Genomic DNA, 26,049 nt, shown 5'->3' with positions numbered 1-26,049 from the left:
CCAATACAAATGAAATACAAATTTCCCCATAACTCGAGAACTAATCAAGCAAATAGAACCAAATTCGACGTGTGGAGGTTTTTGGAGGCAAAAATATTTTCTACGGTGAATTAGGATCCTTCCACACTTCAAGAGGGGGGGCTTCTACACAAATGAAATACAAATTTCCTCATAATTCGAGAACTAATCAAGCAAATGGAACCATATTTGGCATGTGGGTGTTTTTGGAGGCAACCATTTTTCCCATTATGAATTAGGACTTCTTACCTTTTTAGGAGGGGGGGGCTCCCATTCAAACGAAATACAAATTTGCTCATAACTTTAGAACTAATCAAGCAAATGGAACCAAATTTGGCATGTGAGAGTTTTAGATGGCAGAATTTTTTTTCTGTGGTGTATTACGACCCCTTTCCCTTTTAAGAGGGTGGGCTCCCATACAAATGAAATACAAATTTCCTTATAATTTGAGTACTAATCAAGCAAATGGAACCAAATTTAGCATGTAGGAGATTTTTGAGTCTTGAATTTATTTTATGATAGTTAGAGACCTCTCACCCCTGTGGTAGGGGGATATGGACTCTCATACAAATAAAACAGAAATTTTTGCGAAACTCAAAAACTAATCCAACTCGAGAAATTCGAGACTCTTTCATAAAACATTAATCAATAACAAGACCACAAAAACTATCTATAGTAACACTAGATCATTCAGGACGAGCCGGTCGCGAGTGTTGCCGGTGACCCGCCGTCGGAAGCGCCGCCCACTGGGGGGCTTGCAAAACTCGAGATAGTGACAAAGATCATCCGAGATTCATGATTTATGTACAACACAGGTTAATTTGTAGCAATACGAAGTTTGTCGGGTCAGCTAGTTTATAATAAATGGAAGCCCCGGTTCGCATTGTATTGTGACGCATCCATGATTGACTCAAGTACGTATTCGTAGGAAAGCGAAATTTTGTAAATTATGGCTAACGTCCATTATGCCCGATATCCGTATGCCTAACGTTACGCACCCATCCCCCACGCACTTCCAATTCACATTTACACATTTACAAAACACACAAATTCAAAGCATGCTCACACATTCAGACATACAGAAAAAAAAAACAATTGAAATAGAACCTGTTCTGTTCCTTCCGTTCCGTGTTATCTGTGTGCGTTTGTGGAGCTTAACAATAAAGTGAAAAAATCTATGGAGATTTTGCAGCTTCTCTCTTCTAATCAATTTCCGTGGTAACTCTGGTGGAAACAAAGGTCATGCAAGGAGGTCCCGTGTACTATAAAAACGGCCTCGGTACTATAAAATGGCAGCCACATCACCGGACTCGGTAGCGTAGCCCTTATAAGGCAACCTACAAAATCTAAAATACTTTGAAAGAGCTAGAAAATTCGACTGGGAATATTCGGTATGGTCAAAGGCAACGAAAATAAGGACATGAAATGGATGCTTGGTACCTGGAACTGCAGGTCACTGAATTTCGTAGGAGGCGACAAGATGCTGCTCGATCTGTTGGAACCCCGAAAGTTCGGTATCGTGGCACTACAGGAGATCTGTCGCAAAGATGAGAAGGTGTTGAGGATCCGTGGCTGCCAGGCTCAATTTTACGATAGCGGTGGAGCGACCAACGAACTGGAAATGGGCTTCGTAGTGATGGGCAGAATGCAGCATCGCGTAGTGGACTGAAAGGTGATCAGCAAAAGGATGTAAAGGATAAAAGGCCGTTTCTTCAACTACACCATCAAAAACGTGCATTGTCCAAACGAAAGTAGACTCGACAACAGCTGCTCGCCACGAGACAACAAGATTGTCATAGGGGATATGAACGCCCAGGTCGGCAGGACAGCAATGTATAGACCGGTAATCGGGCCTCATAGTCTGCACATCGACACGAAAAATAACAGCCAGCGATGCATCAACTTTGCAGCTTCTCGAGGCTTGGTGATCAAAAGTACTTTTTTCCCCGCAAAGATATCCAAAAAGCCACTTGGAGATTACATGATCAGAGAACATTGAACTAAATCGACCATATTCTCAACGATGACCGGTTTTTCTCGAACATCTTCAACGTATGCTCACTACGGTGTGCGGATATCAACTCGTACCATTACCTAGGGCTAGGGCTAGGGCTAGGGCTAGGGCTAGGGCTAGGGCTAGGGCTAGGGCTAGGGCTAGGGCTAGGGCTAGGGCTAGGGCTAGGGCTAGGGCTAGGGCTAGGGCTAGGGCTAGGGCTAGGGCTAGGGCTAGGGCTAGGGCTAGGGCTAGGGCTAGGGCTAGGGCTAGGGCTAGGGCTAGGGCTAGGGCTAGGGCTAGGGCTAGGGCTAGGGCTAGGGCTAGGGCTAGGGCTAGGGCTAGGGCTAGGGCTAGGGCTAGGGCTAGGGCTAGGGCTAGGGCTAGGGCTAGGGCTAGGGCTAGGGCTAGGGCTAGGGCTAGGGCTAGGGCTAGGGCTAGGGCTAGGGCTAGGGCTAGGGCTAGGGCTAGGGCTAGGGCTAGGGCTAGGGCTAGGGCTAGGGCTAGGGCTAGGGCTAGGGCTAGGGCTAGGGCTAGGGCTAGGGCTAGGGCTAGGGCTAGGGCTAGGGCTAGGGCTAGGGCTAGGGCTAGGGCTAGGGCTAGGGCTAGGGCTAGGGCTAGGGCTAGGGCTAGGGCTAGGGCTAGGGCTAGGGCTAGGGCTAGGGCTAGGGCTAGGGCTAGGGCTAGGGCCAGGGCTAGGGCCAGGGCTAGGGCTAGGGCTAGTCACAGAGAAAATTGAGGTCGATTACTTTGTTCTATAGATGTTCTTTTCCTTAAAAAGTAAAAATGGCCAAAATCTGCAAAATATTTTTTGCTTTCGAAAAATGTTAAGGGGAAACCGAAAATGGCTCAAAGGTGGCAGGATAAATGGCTACCGTTCGATGCATGTATTGTTTTGTGCCTTAAAAATGCATCTATATTGGCAGAGTACGCTTTCGGCCTCGTAATCAGTGCTTCCAGTGCTGTTATAATTTCCTAAAACTTGTCATTCCATTTATCTAGTTTTGGGCACCGCTAATTCGCTAACCGATATAATTTGCTAGATAATCGTGGAAATTTCGCTAATCACAGTTGAATACAGTTACAATTTTTGAAAAATCGATTTTCTGTTTTTTTCATGCCTAGTATGTCTCTAAAAATAGATAAATTTTCCGAGCTTTTGACGGTTCAAGATCCAAAATCGGTCAAGAATTGATACCCGGGTACCCATCCTAACACTTATGGGGTAAAAAAATTCCAAGCCCCCCCATTCGACTCCCCTCCCCCCTGCTGCTAGAGGCGGTCTGATTATGGCAAAAGGTGTATTCCCACTAGTTAGGAGTATTCTATGAGTTTTAGCTGGCTGAGTTGAGCTAAACCGTGTTTTTCTAGGCAATAAAGTCTAAAAAGCTACCCGAGTACCCAGCCGAATACATAACGGTTAAATGAAACGTTTTTACGTTGAAAACGTGTTTACCATTAAAAATATTTTTTTTTCACCCGGATAACCGAGTCCAACCTGCATAGATGCCAAAATGTCAAGTAATCTATTCAGAACACATTTCTCATATTGTCTATTATCCATTCAAAACAGACTTCGCATGCGGTGCTGAGGCTCTAAGAGCGAAGGTTAGCTTACCTGCTAGAGTGTTAATGATCGCTGTTGTATATAACTGAATTCAAACTTACCCAAAGTTATCTCAATTGTTCGCTGGTATAAAGTTCTAAATACAAAGGTCTAAATACGAACTATTAATAAGACCTTTGTTAGATTTCCAAAGTTTCTTTTGAAATGAGATTTGTGGACCAAAAGATGGCCCAACCACGACGACATTCCCCTACGCATCAGAATAACTGATAAGTAAGGTATGTTTTATTGCAGCATTTATTGAGGACAGTTTTAGTAAATTCAAAATCATAATTATTGCAAGTAAATGAACAACATAAATTTAGTAGTTTGTTAAGAATCACTCAAACTGGATTATGCCATTATCGGGGTAAAAAGTTACAAGTATTTTTGAACAAATAAATAAGATGGTTTGGTTATTTGAACTACAGGTCGCGCAAACTTTTCATAATTAGTCTTGATTTCTTTCGGCGATACAAAAACACTTCAGTTTAAACAGTTATATTGTATTTATCACCACAGTAATTACGCTTATGATTCACAAATACAGCTTATAATAAATAATGCAAATCATTATGCACATTAGTATACAAGTATCTTGATGATCATCTGTTTGATTATTATCTATTTTAAAATAACTTAAAATGAAAACAATATGTAATTTTATCAGTAAAATATAACTAGAATGCCACTGCTTTACGCTATTGAGAGCGAGCATTATTCCGATCTTTGGTTTTTACCTTCTCGATGATACATCTGAAGTCATGTGCTATAAATATTACAACATGGGTGCAACAAATTATTGTTGTTTTGTCAAACGGCTCAGCAATCATTGGTTTGGCAGCTTCCACCCGGCGGTAGCTGCAGTAATGATTGCATCCCTATGTGTTACACCATCAAGTTGATCAAATTCACTGAAAAAAAAAATTGATCGGAAAAACAGAATCAAAATCATTCATATCTTTTCATCTTTTTTGTGAATCATTACCATGAGAATTGAACATCGATGGTGACTTTCCCATACCGCTGTCGTTGTCGCTAAGACTCGTGTTGCTATTGTTGTTAAGATCCTGCCGCAATGAATTAAATATTGCTGCATTATGATCCCGAGGAACTGTCGAGAGAATTTAAAGTTCAGTGCTACCCATTTTATAACGCTAATCGACCAGTTGAAACCTACCGTGAGTATGTTTCTTCTGTCGCGCCCGCGAGTTCTGGAACCACACTTGAGTAACCCGCTTGCTGAGTCCCGTCAGCTGGGCTATCCGTTCCAAGTCCTGCCCGTCCGGATTGCTATCGACTTGAAAGTTCGCCTGCAGGATGTGAAGCTGCTCCTCTGTGAACGTTGTCCGCACACGTTTCGATTTGTTTTTGTTGAAACCGTCGGTACTGCAACCATCTGCGGGATAGGGCCCATTCGGAAACGAAATTTATTGAGCCATCAAAAACCTATATAAACAATCAACCGTTGGCATTGACGAACGTAAACCTACCATCGCTCGAGTTGGAGCCCTCGTCCGCGGTGTCCATGTAGTGAATCTTGCACATAACCTTATCGTCGATCAGCGCAAACTGCTCACCGGTGGATAACTGCCGGCCGCAGGTGTCACAGGAAAAGCAGGCCAGATGAAACACCAGGTCCCGGGCCTTTCGGACCCAGTCGGAGGGTGCAATCGAGCGGCTGCATTTAGAGCATTTCGCGCCAAAAGTTCTGAAAATATTTTCGAAAAAAATAGATTGCTCAGCAAAATTTGCATGATGATGTTTAGTGCTGTATAATGGGTATTAAAACCACTTAAAACATAATGTGAAATGAACTGAACAAGCTGAATGAAATAAGGACAAAGGCGTTATCAGTTGAACCGGATATAGAACTTTGATCTAAATGATTTGAAAATATTTACGCTTTACATGTTTCTTCTACTAAATCCCCTAGAAGAAACTTAACCCCTCTATAAACATCGGAAAACGTTGAAAAAGATTATAATCCAAAAAAATAATATAACTACTTGTAAGAAAAACTCGACTGCAATTTTTATTTGCATCACGTTAATTAGATTGTATGCAATAATTTGCATTCAATTTTGATATGCTGACGAAATAAAATCGTTGCAAAATGCCTGCTCTCCCTGTCCTTTCAATGGAAGTTTTTTTTTGTTTTAGGGACGAATGGTAGTACACTGTCATGTATAAGTTAGTTTGTCTCGGATTGCCTGCCGCAATGAAATAATAATTTGAAAAGTGTGAATTTATTTATTAAAATATTTCTCAACTCACTAAATATGCACCCTGGTGGTAAATGGTCTGCAGAGAATTATTGTATTGAAACATACTACGCAGTCTGATAAGTACCTGAAAAATGAAACACTGAGCCGTTTATTTTGGTCAAAGTCGGTTTTATTTTTCAAAATACTCTCCTTTTAACTCGATTCAGCGAGTCCAACGATTTTCTAACTTTTTTACCTTTGTTATACAATATAACAAAGGTTTAGGAATTGGTCGAAAAACACGATGTCGATCTGAGGCCCGGAGGGCCGTGTCACATATACCAATCGATCAGGTTCGACGAATGAGCAATGTCTGTGTGTGTGTGTGTGTGTGTGTGTGTGTGTGTGTGTGTGTGTGTGTGTGTGTGTGTGTGTGTGTGTGTGTGTGTGTGTGTGTGTGTGTGTGTGTGTGTGTGTGTGTGTGTGTGTGTGTGTGTGTGTGTGCGTGTGTGTGTGTGTGTGTGTGTGTGTGTGTGTGTGTGTGTGCGTGTGTGTGTGTGTGTGTGTGTGTGTGTGTGTGTGTGTGTGTGTGTGTGTGTGTGTGTGTGTGTGAGCGTGTGTGTGCGTGTGTGTGTGTGTGTGTGTGTGTGTGTGTGTGTGTGTGTGTGTGTGTGTGTGTGTGTGTGTGTGTGTGTGTGTGTGTGTGTGTATGTGTGTATGTGTGTGCGCTTCAATTTTCAATCGCATATTTCTCGGAGATGGCTGAACCGATTCGTCTGCTATAACTTTTATTTGAAAGGTATTTTTACCTAGTATATCACTATTAAATGGTTTCGTGGTCTGACTTTTAGTTTAAAAGTTATAAGCAAAAATGTGAAAATTACGTGACACGATTTTCTCCGGAACCACATAACCGATTTCATCGATCTTAGTACCAAATAAAAGCTCTTACTATTGCTAAACTTCACGCCAATTTTTATTGAAAACAAACAAGTGGTTTAAAAGTTATGCTTAAAAAACCCGTTTTGACAAGGTTCAAATGATCGCCTGTTTCTCAGAGATGGCCAAACCGATTTACGTGCTATTAGTTTCATTTGGCAGGTAATATAACCGGATAGATCACCATTGAATGGTTTTTTGATTGGATGTTTAGTTTGAAAGTTATGAGTAATTCAATACACCACACCAAAATTAACAATAATTTATAATGATTTTAACCAAGAAAAATAACCTAATTTCAATTATTTTAATATCAAACGAGAGGTTTTCACACTACGAATATATATGCAAAATTTCGTAAGAATTGGTTTTACCGGTCAAAAGATATTAACCCTCTAACACTCGCGCCAACTTTTATAACACAGTTACTCGCGCGCACAATAGCCCAAAACCAAAGAAAACGTGCGCACTAGAATTTTGACTAGGAAAACTTGGTTTTAAGTTTATCGAACCTTTGGAAGAGTTTCTTGAAATGGAAAGCTCTATCGTCTGGTAGAATTTGAATTTTGATTAATCCCCCTAAAAGTGAAATAAAAAAATTATTTTCCTTCAATTTCAATATAACACATTTATGTGTTCTGCAAAGTTTTAGAGCATATTATTACAAGAAATTTTGCTGAAGACAGTAACCTTCTATCTCTTCAACGAAGAGATCTTATTTATTGTATATGAATTTGAAAAATCAGTTTTTCTATTTTAGCTCTTTTTGTAATTGTTGTATGACTTTTTCATGTATTACAAAGTTGTATAAATAATAAAAATACACAACTTTGCTAAACATAGTATACCTCTATGTTTCCTTGTTCACGAACTGTAGAACTTTGATTATGAAAAATACCCTGATTTTGACCCCGAATTACTCGACTACCAACAGACGGATACATTTTAAACATTTTACATTTGCTGGTAGTTTTGCTGCACACAGACACCATTTTTCCATATGAAGAAACGAAAGAAAATTCCAGTTGGGGCCATTTGCGGTACACCTCACATGCTACTTGCTTCGTTTCTGTGATGTCGGTTTATGCTAATCTTGTTTCCTAACAATTTAAAGTATTAATGCATTGAATAATTCTGACGTTTTGCTCATAACAAGTTTACTGAAGAATATACGTTAGTATATACGTAATATACGATTTGTAACTTTATAACAATATGGCATTCAAAAACCTACACATGTTGTACAAAATACAACAGCGTGAGTAACCGAAGGTTAATAAAAATTGATTAAATTTATTCAAGAAAACTTTATTGTTGTGAATCAAATAGAATGGCATTACAGGAAATTATGCATAGTTCAAAAACTTATAAACTAGACCTTTACTACGCAATGCATATGTTAAAGAATAATATTTCATCTTACAACTCACTTTTACTTGGACTTACCCTCATTAGTAACAACTTACTCAGCAATTTCATGAGAAAAGGAACTATCAAAATTTATAAGTGCTTCTATTTGGTTCAAATTTTGTAAACTTATTCAATTTCCAAAAAAATCATGTAAGCCAAACGTGTCGATTTCTATCTCAAATAGCAAGTAAGATCGTATAACAAAGGTTCCTTTCACCACTAGGTGGATTAAATCAGGTTTTTTAGTACTCGATCGGAAGGTCTCCAAAATACGCCTCAGTTTCAGAGGGATGGCAAACATATCGATACTTATCGATAATATCGATATTTCCGAGGCATCGTCGATCATCGATAAAATTTTTGGATTAACGATAATTATCGATATTTTTAAACTCTTATATGGTTATATGACATACCCCGCCTATTAAACACCCGCATTCACTTCTTCACCATGCGTTCACCCTTAAGGTAGGCTGACCGGACGTCCCGGATTATGCGGGACTGTCCCGGATTCGGATGGCACCTCGAATTCCTCATCTGACCAATGTCGCTGGTGACTGTTCTCTTCATCTTCAGCTTTTGCTGTCATCTTCAGTATTGCAGAACTGGACGAACCCGGGGACAATTTGGTGCACTCAGTTCTTTTGAGATGAACTGAAGTCCAGTGTCCATTGTAGCATGCATGCTAAAACTGCGACAGGCTTCATGGGACGTAATGAAGGGCAAAATCCGCCTGGTAAGGTACCAACCCCAGTGTATCAGTGTACAGATCCCTTGCCAAGTCATGACCTTTTATCATGAACCCATCCCCAAACCCAATCTCGAATCTGCTAAAAATTCTTCCGCGAGCCAGAGCATGAAGAATTTAACCCGTGAATTTGGCTGAAATCGGCCTTATTCATAATCGAGTCAGACACATGCATCGCGTTTCGTCATCACTTGGCCGTACAGCTCACGAGACCGGATTTTAGCCTTTGTTTATTGTTTGAGGTTTCTGTTATTCTTGCTCGGTAACACCTGTAGTCATTCCCAGACGGATTTGCAATACAGTCAGAATTCAGTTCTTTTGCCAAAGCACAATCCGTGATGCTGAGATCAGCATTGACTTTCCGAATGTCCCTCAACCGCAGTTGATAATCAAGAGTTTAACTCCAACGTCTGACCTGCGCCTTGCCGCCTTGAGAGTTTACTTGCACCCCTCAATTACTCACACTACAGCTCTTTTAGGATAATCCGTCTGTCCCGCCAACTCCCGACCCGACGCTGGATTCTGCACATGACCGCACACAATGACTTTCATTTCTTCTCCTGCATGATGAATATCTCGAAACCACGGTACCTTTAAACTGCGAAAAAATATACCGAGCAGAACTGTTTACAAATAACTCAACATTACCAACCGATTTAGCAAATAAGCCAATCAATATGTCCCGCATTCATCCAAAAAAATCTGGGCACTTTACCTTAAGGCCACCATTCGTGTACAAACTTAGAAAATTTTTTCTAGAATGTCGACGAGTTTAGGCTTTGCCAACATGTTCCAACATGGCTGACAGAAATCGAACAAAAATTCGGCAGAAAAATCTGAGCAAAACCGCGTAAGGCAAAGTTTCTGCTAGAAAGGGTTGTTGTCTTGCTGCTTGATTTCACGGTTAACAGCGGGAAGATATTTGTCTGAAAGTCTGGAAGAAAAAAGTTTTCGCTGCTAGACATTTGGGTGGATTTCACATTAGCGGGGTTCAGCGCTCAACTAGAATCCTAACCAATCAAGCTCAACATATTCATGTTGGTTACTGTCACACACATAGAGTATAAGGAACGCTGCCAGTGTCTTGGTTGACCTCGCCTGTCAATATATGGTTTGTATTGAAAATTATCGATGCTTAACGATAATATCGATAAAATGACGGGAAATATCGATTATTATCGATAACCATTTTTGGTGATAATTGCCATCCCTATTTCAGCTACGAGCTCCTCATTTGAGTAAAAACACTTACCGTTGAGCCATCTCTTCAGGTTAGGAAACAAGTAATAGTCGCTGGGGGCCAGGTCTGGTGAATACGGTGGCTGAGGAACCAATTCGAAACCGATTTCATGCAATTTTGCTTGTGCAACTAAGCATAAATGAACAGGCGCATTGTCGTGATGATAAAGCGATTTTTTCTTCTTCAAATGCGGTCGCTTTTCGGCGATTTCGATTTTTAGTCGGTCCAATAATGATGAATAGTATGCTCCGGTTATGATTTTACCCTTTTCAAGATAGTCCACGAATATTATGCCATGTGCATCCCAAAATACGGAGGTCATGAATTATAGCGACAATTTGCGAGGGGCCATCTTGCATTTCGCCGCCATATTGAATTTAATTAGAAAATCGCCCTTTTAGCCATGAGTGCACCAACCGATTCATAGACCTGAATGACCATATAGGGTTAAAAGGTCTCAAATATAAACAAACAAACAAACAAAACCAACCGATTCTAATTTATAGCTAACCTTTCAAAAGGTGAAAAAATGCTAACTAAATGAATCACCCAATTCAACCAAATTTCTTCTCAACCAAAACTATGACGAATACGATAAAGCTATGACGGCCACTTTGACGAATACGAAGATACTCTCTTCTTCTACATCTTCGACCAGCCGAGAGCCGGGTGGCTCTTGCCGTATCAAGAACTCCTCTCCACTGTACTCGGTCCTGGACTACTCGTCGCCAATTCGTTGCACGTCTCGACACGCGCAAGTCGGCTTCAAACTGGTCGAGCCATCTACCATGATGGGCTCCGCTATTCTTAGTGACGGTAGGGTTCTTGAAGAGAATGGATTTCACTGCACAATCGTCCGGCAAACCTTTGCCAGGTGTACCATCGGAATCTTTCCCAGTATTTCCTTCAACTCGTGGTTCATACACCTACGCCACTCTAAGCTATCCGTTTGTACTCCACCAAAAACAGTCCGCAACACCTTTCGTTGAAATACAGCAAATGCACGTTTGTCTTCCGTAAACAAAGTTACTGTCTGAAGTCCGTAGCCGGTCTGCCTACCGGTCTGATTAGTGTTTTGTACATCGTCAGCTTTGTGCTGCGGCGTATGCTCCTTGATCGAAGCGACTTGCGAAGGGAAAAGTAGGCTCGATTTCCAGCTTGAATGCGTCGTTGGATATACTTACTCGTATTATTGTCGGCGGTGACCAGAGATCCCAAGTATGTGAACTCATCAACCGCTTCCAGTTCATCGCCGTCAATAGTTACTGTCCGTGGGAGACAAACGTTGCTTTTTCTGGATCCTCTTCCTACCAGATGGTCTTCGACGTATTGGTTTGTAACCGTATCCTTTTAGCCTCCGTTTTCAGTCTGACGTAGATTGCCTCCGCCTCCCAAGGTTTCTAGCAATGATGTCGAGATCGTCTGCGAAAGCCAGGAGTTGGCTACTCTTGCTGAAGATCGTTCCTCTCGTTTCGATACCCGCTCGTCGGATCACACCTTCAATAGCGATATTGAATAATATACAGGGCAGTTTTGCCGCAACCTTCTACGCGATTCAAAAGGACTTGAGAATGCCATCGAAACGCGCACGAAGCACATCACTCGCTGCAGGGTAGCTTTGATCTGCCGCGTCAGTTTGTCCGGAAAACCATACTCATGTATTATCTGCCACAGCTGTTTGCGTTCAACTATATCGTATGCTGCGCTGAAACCCACGAAAATACTCCCAACTATTCGGCTTTTGCAGTATCCAAATAATGTCAAAACGATGGATGGTTTGTTGTAAATCCGACGTTTCGGCAGTCGGATTTACAACAAATCATCATTTTGATATTATTTTGAGACTGCCGAATACCCAACCCAACTACCATCCACAGTCGAAACCAATACGATAAAAAACAAAGTGGCCAATATACAAGTATCATTCTTCCAAATTATTTTTAACAATTGATTTTCTAGCATCTTTTACTTTTCTTACTTAAGTGGTTTGCCGTTCTAAGACAAAGCCTGTTTAATAAGGTTTCACCAGCTAACTCAGTTGTGGGCTCTCCAATTCCTCGGACAATCGAGTGCGATAGCATTACACCACCGGCCAATTTATCAACAGGGAGCCGAGATCCGAACACAGCACTATGTACCATCCATCACAGATTGAAACAGTTAGACGCTGTTCTCGTCCATGATTTTCCTTAGCTCTTTCCATTCGCTGGTATCATACGCGGTTTTGAAGTCAACGAGCAAATGGTGCATAGGAAAGACCAACCTTCGACGAAACTGGCTTGATAAGCTCCTACAAATCTGTTCGCAGTTGGTGATAGACGGCAGAAAATGATTTGAGATAGCACTTTGTAGGCGGCATTGAGAACGGTACTTGCTCGATAGTTCTCACAGTCCAACTTGTCACCCTTTTTGTAGATCGGGCAGATAACCTCATCTTTTCACTCCTCCGGTAGCTCTTTCGTATCCCAAACTCTAACAATTAGCCAGTGCATACTAACGGCCAGCTTTTCTGGTCCCATTTTAATAAACTCCGCTCCGAAGCCATCTTTGCTAGCTGACTTGTTGTTCTTTAGCTGCATGATGGGCTCCTTAACTTCGCATATCGTTGGGGCTGACACCTTTGCCCCGTTTGTTACACCGTCGAAATCGTTTTCCCCGCCGCCATGATTCTCCGTTTGGGTGCCATTCAGGTATTCATCGAAGTGCTGCTTCCACCTATCGGTCACCTCACGATCGTCCGTCAGAATACTGCCATTCTTATCCCGACGCATTTCGGTTCGCGGCACAAAGCCTTTGCAGAATCCGATTAGTTTCTGGTAGAACTTTCGCGTTTCCTGAGAACGATGCAACTGCTCCAACGCTGTGTATTCCTGCTCTTCCAGGTAGCGCTTGTTCTCCCGAAAGACTTGATTTCGCTGCATCTTCTTTTTTTGTGTCTTTTCAAGTTCTGATGTGTGGCACTGCTCATCTTGTCCACCGTTCTCCTTATCCGTCTCCCTCCTACATTCATCGTCAAACTGATCGTTCCGCTCAATTCGTGTCACATGGAGCTTTCCGCTACACTGCCAATGGCTGTTTCGATGGTGCTCCAACAGTCTTCGAGGGGGGCTTCGTCCAGCTCATCCTCTATCGGCAACGCAGCTTCAAGTACATGCGTGTTGTTTGCGACGACGTCTGGCTGCATCAGCCGCACGAGGTCTAACCCAGGCTGGCGTCGGTACCGAATGTTGTTCACAACGGAGAGTTGTGGACGCATCGTATACACGACTAGGTAGTGGTCCGAGTCAACGTCCTGGCATCTTTACATCGTATTTTTGTCACTTTTCAACGATTTTTGTCCTTTTTAGCGACTTTTGTGGCATTTTTGGTTGAATATTGTCGTCATTTGAAGTCTTTTTTCGGTATGTCGCTGTTTTGCTGTATTTTTATTGTCTTTTAGTTGCCTTTGCTGCATTCATTTATAGTCATTTCATTGTTTTGTATTGCTTTTTTGGAATTTTTTGCCGCATTTTTGACGTTTTCCGGCATGTTTTTAAAGTTTTTCTGTCGTTTTTCATCTTTTCGCCGATCTGTCTTCACTTCTTCGCCATATTTCCATCGTCTTTTCGTTTTTTTTCATTGCCTTTTTGTCGTTTATTTGCTGTCTATTTGCCCTTTCGTCACTTTCTTGTGCCCTTTCGTCCTCTTACCGTTTCCTGGTCATCATTATATCGTTGCGTTCTCGGTGTCTTTTTATCATATCTTTGTGACCTTTTCTTCGTATTCCTCGTCTCTGTGTTATCTCTTTCATTTATTGTCTTTTACCATCTTTCCATTGTATTTTTGTCGTTCTGTAACATCTGTTTTGGCATTTTTGTTGCTGAAAAGACGTCAATTTCCTCGTCATTTTGCCGCTTACTTTCTTTTTTATGCTATCTTTAATTATCATCTTTCGTCCTGTTTGTTATCAAGACAACAAAAATGTTGTTTTTTTTTGTCTTCTTACCGTTCTTTCGTCGTCTTTCTGACGTATATTCTCCATCTTTTTGTCGTCTTTTTTGCATGTTTTATCGTCTGTTTGACACTTTTTGAAAGTGTCTTTGGCGTCTTGTCATTGTCTATTCCATCGTATTCTTGTTGTCTTTTCGTCAAATTTTCATCGTATTTCGGGTTATTTTTAACACTATTACGTCATCTTTTCATCACATTTTCGTCATCGTAATCCGGTGCGTTGTTATCTGTTTATGTCTTTTTTGCCTATTTTAGTCATCTTAAATGTCCAACAGTTTTTATTTATCGCATTCAAAAAGCATACAGAACATTAATACACATAGAATAAGGAGTCTAAGCTTATTCGTTTGATTAGGAAGTTCTTTTGCACTACAGAAATCATTCAGTAGAAACTGTCAAAATATGGAAAGAAATATAGACGCAAAAATATTGCCTTTTTGCCGTTTTCCAGCCAGGAAAATATCAGTACCACTATAAATGTAAATATATGCCACGGTCAGAAATCGAAAACCTGCAAGTGGAGAATATCATGCCATTAATGCATGTAATGATAAAAATTCTATCTGACGTAAAAGTGAAAAATGCCAGTTCATATTGGTAGTGTTGTCGTAAATCTTCCCTTTTCAATACACTTTTTATTAGAGTAAAAGTTATGCTTTTCGAAATATTATTCTCTGCATGTTGCGTACCCGTGATTTTTTAAAATTAGGTGAAACTTTCAGCATTTTCAGTAAAGTTTATAAAAATTATTAAATCCGCAAAACAACGGATAAATCACGGCACAATATAATGTTGTATCAACTTACCAACTAACCAGTTTCGTAGTTTCGATTAAAAAAATAAATTAAGTACATAGGGTATGGGAGGGTATTCCCATCACGAAATTCAGGCCTGAAACGCCTGAAATGCTTCTATCGTGTTGACATGGCTAGTATTTGAGTGACAATCGGCACTAATGTTTATGAACGATTCAATGATACACTAGCGCCAGCAGCAAGCTGTTGTCACTGCATAACTAATTATCTTCAATGAGCCCGGAAGGTAGGCAATAGCGACAAGTTATCCATCGGTCTCTCTTTTGGTCTGTTTTTGAAAAGCATTTAATCCCTGTGCTGGCTATTTCGGCCGGTCGGATTTAAAAAACACAGACACCACTATAAAAAATGGGCTCAATTTATATTCAGTAAATATTATTCTAGCAACCGGTACAAAAATCTTGTCTCGAATAAATATAGTTTCAACGTAATTCCTGAATATTGTTCAGGCTACCGCTTAATGGGCTGGAGATACCCTCCCGTACCCTATATTGAACTACTCGTTCGGTGATTGACTAGAATAGGCAGGTACGAGGTGCAATGTGAGTAAAAAAAATAAGTCAGCTCCGCCGGTGATGATTCTCTAAGATTCTCTAAGACGTCGCACGCTTTTATGAAAGTTATAGTCCCGTTCGGTTTAGTGGTTACGCGGTATCGCAGAACCGTGGGGCATAAGGAAAAATTTGGATTCGAAATATTTAATGTCACTGGCTCTTGCTGAGTCAGCAAACATGACAGACGCGACTGAAAGTAAATTGCAACGAACAATCCTTACAAATGATATCTCACAATAATCTGGTATGGTATCATACCCTTAAAAATGCAGTCCACAATGAACATAATGGCCATTTAGTATGTCAGATCATCGATCGTTGCCGTAATGGTTTAATGTCACTTGCTTCCAAACTACTGGCTGCTGTCTATTTTTTCTCAAAGTTAACTTTAATTAGAATTCTTATTCAAGCAGGCGAACGAACATTTTCTTCGTTTTATTCAAATTTATTATTCTTTTCCTTTCTCTGGGAAGAACCAAGGTGAGTTAAAATAGGTGATCTAGTTTTCACAGTTTGTAGAGCAGAAGTGCGCGGAACGATTGGTTAGCAACCATCGACGTTGTTTATACATTCAACAGTTTTCGCATTGAAAATTTCGGTGATCGTCAAGGGTAACCAGCGGGGGTGAAAAACAAATTTGAACATCAGAAAACCTCTCTTGACAAACCTTGGGAAGAACGTTGTTCCCATGCGACTCGCACACTTCTGTTTTTATTTAGCTTTATTTATTTAATTTTAATTGAGCACAAACTTCCCCGTGGTCATTGCGCGCCTGGGAAACTGCAAGCAGCTAAGCTCAATGAAACGAGTCGAGAAGGTTTCCCCATTCAAATGACAATTTCGCGAAAAGACGCGATACTGCGGGGTCGAGTCCAGCCGCTGCCGGCTGCCTGGAGCGCATGCTATGGCCAGGCGGGAAAAGAGCGAGCGCGTTGCCAAAACATGCCTGAACAAGGAGTCTATATTTACGCCATCCGTGTTTCTCGGCTGCCGAGTGCATGTTTAAAACTGTTTCGCTCCTGAATCGCGATTTGCATATTACAACGAGATCGAATTATCGCCAATGTTTTAAGCTTGTATACGCCCGCCTTCACTCGGAAGCGAACGGTACATCTACGGGGCATTCAGATTGTGTTTGGAAGCAATTTGGACGAATAATTTGGGATTAAGTAGCAAAGCTGAAGATATACGTACCTAGCAGACTTTTTGCCAGAGTCTCTCTGGTTCTTTTGCTAATTGTTGCAGTATAATGACATTGAAAGAGGTAATATTTCTAATTCTCAACCATGCAAAAGTATAAAATATCAAATTTTACGATCTTCCAGAAATGGTTTTTGATGCCAACGCAAAATCTCATATTAGACTTCTTCCATTTGAATATAAAACTCATTCGAGCAGTCTAGTTGTGCATAATTGAGATCTAACGTATGAACTTAATCTATCTTCAAACAAATCCAGCTCGATCACCCGCACAAGTAACGAAACTATTTAAGCGATTTTGAAACATTAATAACCGTTAAAGTTCGAGAATACCACACAGGACCTGTCAATCACACCGGAGGCTACGGCAAACAAACAAAAGGCACCGGTCATAACTCACATGGCTAAGCCACAGTCATACACTCTGGCTCTGCATAAGTAGGTCCCTCAACATACAAACGGTCTGAATAAAAAAAGCACGAAGAGATTGCTCCTACAAAAGCTGCACGAACCTTTGCGCAAATGACCAGTTCCTCGTCTGTGGATTCCTAAGGGTCGCCGCTGGCCACCGCACGAACTGAGATATTTCCATCAATAACTCAAAACACAACAAACAAGCATCACAGCCGGGGAAAAAATAGTTGAGCTCTTTCACTTCACCGGTGGTGAATTCGTGTGATATGCTCGTGCTTTATTGATCGAAGGAAATTAATCATTCTACCGAGCTTATAAAGTGGAATAATTTATTGATTTTCATTTCCTATGCGTTTGAGGCTGCTGGTCAAATGTTGACGAGTGTTTTTGTTCTTTCCCCGGCAACAGGAAGGCTGTACAATCAACCGCAACTGCTCAACGAATTGTAACTAATTAGATCGTCCATTAAAATTGAAAAGAGACTTATCATAGACAAAGGATAGAAATTTTCTTTCCGTAAATGTTGCTGCTATAGTTCATCATAATGAGAAAAATCCAAAACATGAAACATAGCACTCTTAAGTGAATAAAAAAGTCCGAGCTTATCCGGCTGCGGTTTAGTGAAAAAGGAACACATTCCGATGCACGTGCTCGGGATTCGAGACCTCGCGTACGCTCGCGATCCTTCCCAACCTCCCACCTGCACGCGCACACCTGATGCCAGAAATGGCGCGCCAAGAAGATTATTAATCTTTTGCTTTTAAGTGTGGGTACCTTCTCATTGATCGGTATGTTTATATTTATACTGTACGATCGCACATGCACCGTCAATATAAGCCTATTGACCCCTCGTCGTATACGTCGTCTGGTTAAAAGCGATCACGAAGTTTTCTACTTATTTTCTCGCATCGAAAGCAGTGTGCACAACAATAAGGACGCGGAAGGGGGATAAACTCCACCAGTACAGTGACTTGTTTTGACAGTTATTTATTTATATGAAAATGAAATTATTATATCAAACTATTTTATCTGACGTGTATTTAATAAGTGTTATTGGAAGAAACACATCGGTCCGAGAACGATACAGGCCTTTGCCCACAAGTGCCAGAGATTTCCGTGCTCATGAAAGACGATGTTTTTATTTCGTCTGTGCAAATTTCATGCTACAAGTTACAACGAGCAAGAGCAAGAAATCTGAGTGACAGTTGATCTACAAATTAAACACCTGAATCATTGTGTCATTCAATGTAGCGTCTGGAAACTATTATTCACAGCCAAGCGAGCGTACGAATGCTTTGTAGCAAAAATACAGCGTAGAAAAATGTTATTAAATGGATTTTTTTTAAATTCTGAGTCCTATAGGAACTGTGTGATAATTTCGTTTTGACAACATACATGTGTAAGTATTTTTAAATAATAATTTAAAATAATAATTGGAATGTAATGCAATAAAACCAAAATAACGTTGCAATGAAATAAAATGAACATGTGTGTTTACCAAAACCAAAACTCTAGATATTTGCTTGGTGTCTGCATATCTGTGCTTTAATGGAGGTGTCATGCGGATCTGATTTGACATGCTGATCAAGTCAGATAAACACCTTGATTACTAGTTTAAGTATAAACAGAGCCTCACGGTCAAGTATAATATCGTTTTCATTTTCTGGTAACTTATTAAACGGACAAAAATTGGTTAAATATGATTAAGTGTACATAATTTTGTACCGGTAATGTGTCCACCTTATTTGGTTTATAGCCTGGTATAAAACAAATTTGGATGCTTGTCGTGCGTCACCGGCACGCCCCTTGTGGTAGGAACTGGAACCATTTTACATAACTTTGCTTACATGTCTATGAAGAACAACTGGTGCATATTTCGTCAAAATATTTCACCACGTTGCGGGGCAGTACAGAATCGAACTCGAACGACATCAAAAAAAATCTTACAAAAACACCTGGAAAATCCAGAGTGGTCTGGATCAAAGCTAAAAATGTCAAAATCAGCAGAATGTTATGTTTTAAAAGGTTATAAGGAAATCCTAAGTGTGGAAAGGCGACAAAGAACTTTTAAGGAAACTGAAACTAAGCACCGAAAGCTGAGGGTAAGGTATTGAGGTGCGTGTAATCCTAGCAACTCCATCCGGGATATGACTAGAAGGTACGATGGCAACTATCAAACCACGCGGAATATCCTCGCTCGAGAAGGCTATAGGCCTTACAGTGCCAGTAAACATCCGAATCGGCACATGAAGCACAATTTGGTAGCCAAGAAGCGTGCTAGACGTTTGTACAAGCAAGTTATGACGAAATTCAACGGATGTATTTTAATGCACGACGAAACCTACCTGAAAATAAACTTCAAGCAACTTTCCGGTCAAAAAAATGCAACTGGGCGTGGTGATGTACCATGTAATTGTTGTATTGTAATTGTTGAGGAAATGATGAAAGGCTCAGTCTTTAGTTCACAGCTACGTATTCCTTGCGAGTTTGTCAGCAAACATAAACTTCTACTTGCCTGCAGGGATGGTTCGATCACTTTAACTCAATTTTGATTCATTTGACAGTACAGTCTCAGCCGAGCAAAATTTGACGAAGTTATATATGGCACATTTGTAGAACTAGTTATCACCCACAATTTTGCTAAACAAAATTTTACTGTATCTTTCGTAGTATCAATGCTAGTATCTCATTTCATTTCATTTGTATGGCATCTCCCCTTCTTAAAGAAAGCAAAGGTTCTAATCCACCATAGAAAATTCGCCCCCCCCTGTTAAAAGACAGATGGGTCTCATTATGCAACAGAAAAAAATCCTGCCTTCTAAAGCCCCCACATGCAAAATTTGGTTTCATTTGCTTGATTAGTTCTAGAGTTATGAAGAAATGGTAAGAATCGTACTAAACGAAAACTTAAACCAATTATACCAGATTGCAGTCAAGATAAGCATTAGTAACGTAGTTTTATCTCATTGAGTTACATGGCGTTAGAGGTCATTTAGGCATTTTGGACATACATTTCGGTTATTTCCGTTATATTGAAGCTAGATTATCACACCAAAAAAAGTGTTTTTCGATCCAATCTCAATTAGACGCGATGCGACGCACACGAGCTACAATTATTGAAAGAACTATTCTAGTGGGCTCCTAGCCTGAAACGTGCGATATGTTTTTTCCTTCTAAACAGTTGCTGATCAATTACAAATCTTGAAATGAAGCCATCCCTTCTGTGTTGTATCAGTATTGCAACAATTGCATAAATCATACCTCACAACTGTACACCAACTCGGTTAGAATCGGCCTTGTCCGAGTTGACCCGGCATGATAAATGCATACAGATGCCAGATGCAACACACGATACCAACACGCTCGCTTATCAACAGTTAATCTACATGGACCGGGCGTAACAGGCAAAGCTACAAATCTGCTACAACATTCATGGAGCGCACGCCGAACTTCCTATCCCACCAGCAACAGCGGTCGGTATCAACGGAAACACCGGTCCTGGCTTGGTCATCATTCGCGTCATCGTCGTCGTTGTTCAATAAATCATGAGCACAGTTTCTACAGGTACAAAACACATTTATCACTCACTATGCATCACTCAACTGGTTCAGCTCGTATGTCGTCTTGTTGCTTCCAAGGAGTTGCAACAAGCACGCCAGTGAGTGGTAAGTTTTTGTAGATCGAGACTACCGATGGAAAATAAGATGGGCTGCGACTTTACAGAAATATTTAAGTAACTATTTTTGTAGTTTGAACACAAAAGACAATTCATAATTTCTATTAGAAATTACAAAGGAAACTACTAATCTCTGAATATCTGACTACCACCGCTAGAGCCCAAGCATCCTGTAAAAACTCCGATACATACAATAAAGCTTACTTCTCCAATGCAAGCAAAACAAGAATGCTACACGCTACTAGATCTAATCTGGACCGAAACACATGCAATACCTATGTACGAAACGTACTTCCTCCAGCTCTGGATTTTAGTCTGCAGTCGCGATCGGAACGAGCCTCTCTTCGTACCGCGAAACCGTTCGAAACATATAAACTACTAATGTTGAATTAAAAAACAGTAAACTGCAACAACTGCGACTGCGATTGCACATGAGCAGTCACATTAGCATTGCTGTGCTGACCGGGATTGCATGATGGCACCAGGCAAGTGAGCATTCCTGGCGAGATTGCACACCCGGTAGACTTAAGCGTCTGTCCTCTGCTGCTGTGGTTGCGGATCATACTCGCTCTCAAAGGAAGCAATGGCAGCAGTGGGCTGAATATTGGGAAACCTTTTGTCAATTTGGACAATTAAATCAAAATAACTAATAATTGGTTTATAACCGTCTAATCTTTAACGTTTTCGAAATATTCGTAAAACTACATATATTCGTAGCTGATAAACATAATTTCATACAAAAAAATTAAAAACATTTGTAGGCTTATTATCTACTGTAAATGTTGTTATTACGAACGGTTCGTATTTTGCACGAGACCACATACGTAGCATATCTTGCATCAAACGCCATTTGATGCGCGTAGTCTGCCATCGTTATCGACGAAAACGGGTTGCGAAGTTTGTATGTAAACGAAAACAGACATTCGCACAACGCACGAATCATTTTTTTAAATACAATAATTCGTACGAATGCTTTGTTTATATGTACGATAAACTCAGGACTGCCTTTACAAATATACTTTGTGGCAGAAAACAACGAAAGAATTTGTAAAAGAAACATTCGTTTTCGTACTATAAATCATGCTTTATTCTTAGTGTAGTTTAAAGTCCAATTTAAAACCAATTCATTTTCATTCTAAATGGAATTTTAAGCGATGGTGAAAAACTAAAGAATAGTCGAAAAATTATTTTCGGTAACAATGAATTTTTTTTAAATATTTTTTTCTTGTTTGTGAATTTCTAATCTTTTAATAATAAAATTTTCATAATACCATTTTTTGTTGTTCCTGAGCTACGGCTAAAAAATACAGTTTTCTTGAATATTTACCTAATTCAAAAATTCATATCTCATGATCCAAACAACGTAAAGCAAACAATTTCTTAAAAAAATGTTGTAAAGGAGAACAAACGGAATTAGAAAAACTAGAAAATGACGAAAAACGTTACATAAACTGAACAAACGGGATAGAAAAAGAGGTAAATCGTGAAAGAAAGAAAAAGAATAAAAACTGGCTTGAAAAAAAGAAAAACCTGACAGAATGGAAATAAAAATGGGACATAAAACGAAAACAAAAGTGGAAAAGAAGAAAGGGGCCATCCATATACCACGTGGACAGCTTAGAGGGGGGTGGGGGGTCTGAAAATGTCCACGCTTGTCCACGGGAGGGGGAGGGGGTATGGAAAATGTCCACGTGGACAAGTTTTTTTTCCTACAAAAAATATAAATTAGAAACAGCAATGTTGAATTGATTCTACATACCTATGTATTAGCATTAACCATTGATCAGTGATTGTTTTTGAGCTCAAATAAAGATTTATCTTCTGAGGCATATGTTGACCTAAACACATGAACCGATCATTACGAGGGCATATATCTGGTATAAATCTTATCGAAAAGATTAAGCCTGCGTTAGTACACATAGCTGTTGATTGTCGAACCTGACATGTGATGTAAAGCAGTAATAAAGATATTATTATTGTTTTACAATCCTTGCCCTCTTTTGAAAATGATAAAGGTAACAAAAGAATCCACGAATATTCACCACTCGCGTGACTCATTTATCATTTAGGTCGCGCTTGCACCAAATGTGAATTTTAGTTTGTCTCAAAATCAAATGCAAGGGCACCCATGGGCAACGTATTTCCAAAAGGATTCGCCAGCAGAAAATTTTATAAATCACATCGCATTGGAAAGGTCTTGTGTTGTATTGAAGTAGACGACCAAACTGAGGTGCTTTGGTTAGACAAAGATACTCTGGACAGAGATGAATCGTCAAGCAAAAGTCAATCTGAAACGGACTTTATTGCAGTCGATAATAATTTGCAGTAGACAAGATCACAAGAATTAAGGTTCGAACACCTTGCATACAAATTATAATACGCTGCGGAAAATTGACGGAAAATCCATGGAAAAACTCAAATTTCCGCAACGACTGAAAATCCGTATGCATTGTGTCGGGGCCTTTAGACTGGAGCTTCCATTCACGTAAGCTTTTTCTATAAATACTGTATAAATCAAGTTGAAAATAAAATTTAGCAGAATGCATTTCAGTTTTGTTAAATTTGGCATAAGCAAAAAAAATGTCCACGTGGACAAACAGGAGAGGGGGGTGGGGGTTGAGCCAATGTCCACGCTTGTCCACGGAGGGGGACGGGGGGGTTGAAAATAGGTATTTTTCTGTCCACGTGGTATCTGGATGGCCCCAAAGCGGTAAAGGAAAAGATTATAAAGGAGCCAAAAAACGAGAAGACTGGAAAGGAAAAGGTGAAAAAAGGAAAAGAAAAGAATAAAAATGAGGGAAAAGGAGGAAATCCCGCAAAGAAAATGAAGATAAATTTCAACAAAAAGGAAAAAACAGGTACAGTATTAATTGGTCCGATTATATCAGCCCCTCAGGGAATTTTGGGCTGATATAATTGGAAAACTGATATAATCGGAAAAAATTCTTTTTTGCTCAAAGTATACCAAGTATACCAATAAACTATGTTCTTTTTTATATTGGGGCAAATATTCGATTACATAAAATACTTAAGAGTAACTATCCTGTATCATATTGTGTGTTCAATCGCAAGTGCAATTTCAACACTATTAGAATTGCATTATATACTATTATTATGATTTCTAATGATTTGTTACGACAATTAAGTTTATTTAACAGTAGGGATTAAAACCTAGGAGGAAAAAAATATATAAATCTTAACCAAATATCTAACCTAGCTAACTTATGATCAACAAAGAGACCTAATCATCGCAATAGAGGATTGCAACGATTTTTGTCGGAAATTTGAAATAATTTCCTTTGACATAGCTTCTAGGGTTTCAGCACCAGTAAGTCTATGTAATTCTAATGTACTACACCAAGGAGGACGCTTCAAAATCATTTTCAAAATTTTATTTTGAATCCTCTGAAGGCTCTTCTTCCTCGTAATATAACAACTTGACCAAATCGGAACGGCATATAACATCGCCGGTCTAAAAATTTGTTTGAATATCAATAGTTTATTTTTCAGACAAAATCTAGAATTTCTGTTAATGAGAGGATATAAACATTTCATATATTTATTACTTTTTTCTTGAATGCTTTCGATGTGGTCTTTAAAAGTAAGTTTTTTATCATAAATTAATCCCAAATATTTAACTTGGTCAGACCAACTCAAAGCAACTCCATTCATCTTGATAATGTGATTGCTGTTTGGCTTAAATAAAAGGGCAGAAGCTCTAGGCTTATGAGGAAAAATAATTAATTGAGTTTTAGAAGCATTGGGAGAAATTTTCCACTTTTGCAAGTATTTGGAGAAAATATCCAAGCTTTTCTGCAGTCGACTACATATGACACGAAGACTTTTTCCTTTTACGGAAAGGCTTGTATCGTCGCAGAATAACGACTTAGTGCAGCCAGCCGATAATTCAGGAAGATCAGATGTGTATATGTTATACTGGATTGGGCCCAAGATCGAGCCTTGAGGCACACCTGCTTTAACAGGAAAATTATCAGATTTAGAATTCTGATAGACAACCTGTAAAAATCGATCAGTTAAATAATTTTGTAAAATTTTTACAATGTAAATTGGAAAATTAAAATTTAGCAATTTCGCGATTAAACCTTTATGCCAAACACTGTCGAATGCTTTTTCTATGTCTAGAAGAGCAACTCCAGTAGAATAGCCGTCGGCTTTATTAGGTCGTATCATATTAGTAACTCTGAGCAATTGATGAGTAGTGTATGTAAAGTAGTAGATAGTAGTAGATGAGCAAAAATGGAATGTTCAGTAATGTGTGAATCATTCTGTTAAGAATTATTCTCTCAAATAATTAACTTATGGATGGAAGTAAACTAATTGGCCTATAGCTTGAAGCCTCCGCTCGATTTTTATCTGGCTTCAAAATAGGTGTAATCTTAGCAGTTTTCCATAAGAAACTATGTTCTTTTTTTGCATTATTAGGGTGGTCATATTTCTACATATTAGGGTGATTCAAAAACAAAAGAGATTTAAATGCGTACCAAAAATACGATGTCTTTACAAAAGTTATAGAGCATACTAAAATAAGTAATTTTGTCGAATATAGTAACTATTTATCTCTTATGGTTGTCGAAATATAATGATTTGTATGTAAAAAGCACTTAAAAAGCACTTTTTAAAATAACTGTAACTTTTGAGGATACAATCAGATACAGACAACTGATATTTACTTTTACAGGTTTTTTGTTGTACTTTGTACTGTGTGATTTAATTGATCTGCCACTTATTACCACCTTGAGAATTATTTGAGCTTAAAGAAGTGCTATTTTGCACCGAAAAAGCTCAATATCTCGTAAAATATAGAAAATAACGTATAATGATGTTCCACTAAAACGTGGATTTTAGTAAGACAAACAACTTTCTACAACACTATGTACACGTAAAAATTGGCCAGAATGAGTTAGGGACAAAAACTGTTTTTAAGGGTTTGTTCACAAATAACGCTTCATAGCCAATTTATATGAAGAGATACAGCTATGATGTCTTTGACAAAGTTATTTGTATTGACATTTATTATATATTTGCTGAACACATCAAACCTCTATCTTGAAAATGTGAGAAAATAAATTTCGTATAACCCTTTTAAGGGGACTAATCATATAACTGTTCCTGTCAAATGAAACATTTTTTTATACCAGGAAATATTGCCAAAGACACCATATGTGAAAAATCTTGCTTTTCGGCGTAATCTCACGCGATTACGTAATTCGCTGGTCGG

The 26,049-nt window shown here is 39.5% G+C and overlaps 1 protein-coding gene across 1 annotated transcript in view; it reads right to left on the bottom strand.

Moving 5' to 3' along the window:
- Positions 1–4,306: 4,306 nt before the first annotated feature.
- The window catches only part of LOC128736148 (LIM/homeobox protein Awh-like), a 72,299-nt gene continuing 50,556 nt past the window's right edge, over positions 4,307–26,049 (bottom strand). Inside the window, exons 3-6 of the mRNA XM_053830627.1 lie at positions 5,111–5,328; positions 4,798–5,016; positions 4,606–4,731; positions 4,307–4,531 (exon numbers count right to left, since the gene is read on the bottom strand). Coding sequence (XP_053686602.1) covers positions 4,506–4,531; positions 4,606–4,731; positions 4,798–5,016; positions 5,111–5,328 — 589 coding nt within the window. The 3' untranslated portion in view covers positions 4,307–4,505. The remainder of the gene's footprint in view (positions 4,532–4,605; positions 4,732–4,797; positions 5,017–5,110; positions 5,329–26,049) is intronic.

Source organism: Sabethes cyaneus, chromosome 2 (genome assembly GCF_943734655.1).
Source record: "Sabethes cyaneus chromosome 2, idSabCyanKW18_F2, whole genome shotgun sequence".
Lineage (NCBI taxonomy): Eukaryota > Metazoa > Arthropoda > Insecta > Diptera > Culicidae > Sabethes > Sabethes cyaneus.
This window is presented reverse-complemented; position numbering and strand designations above follow the sequence as displayed.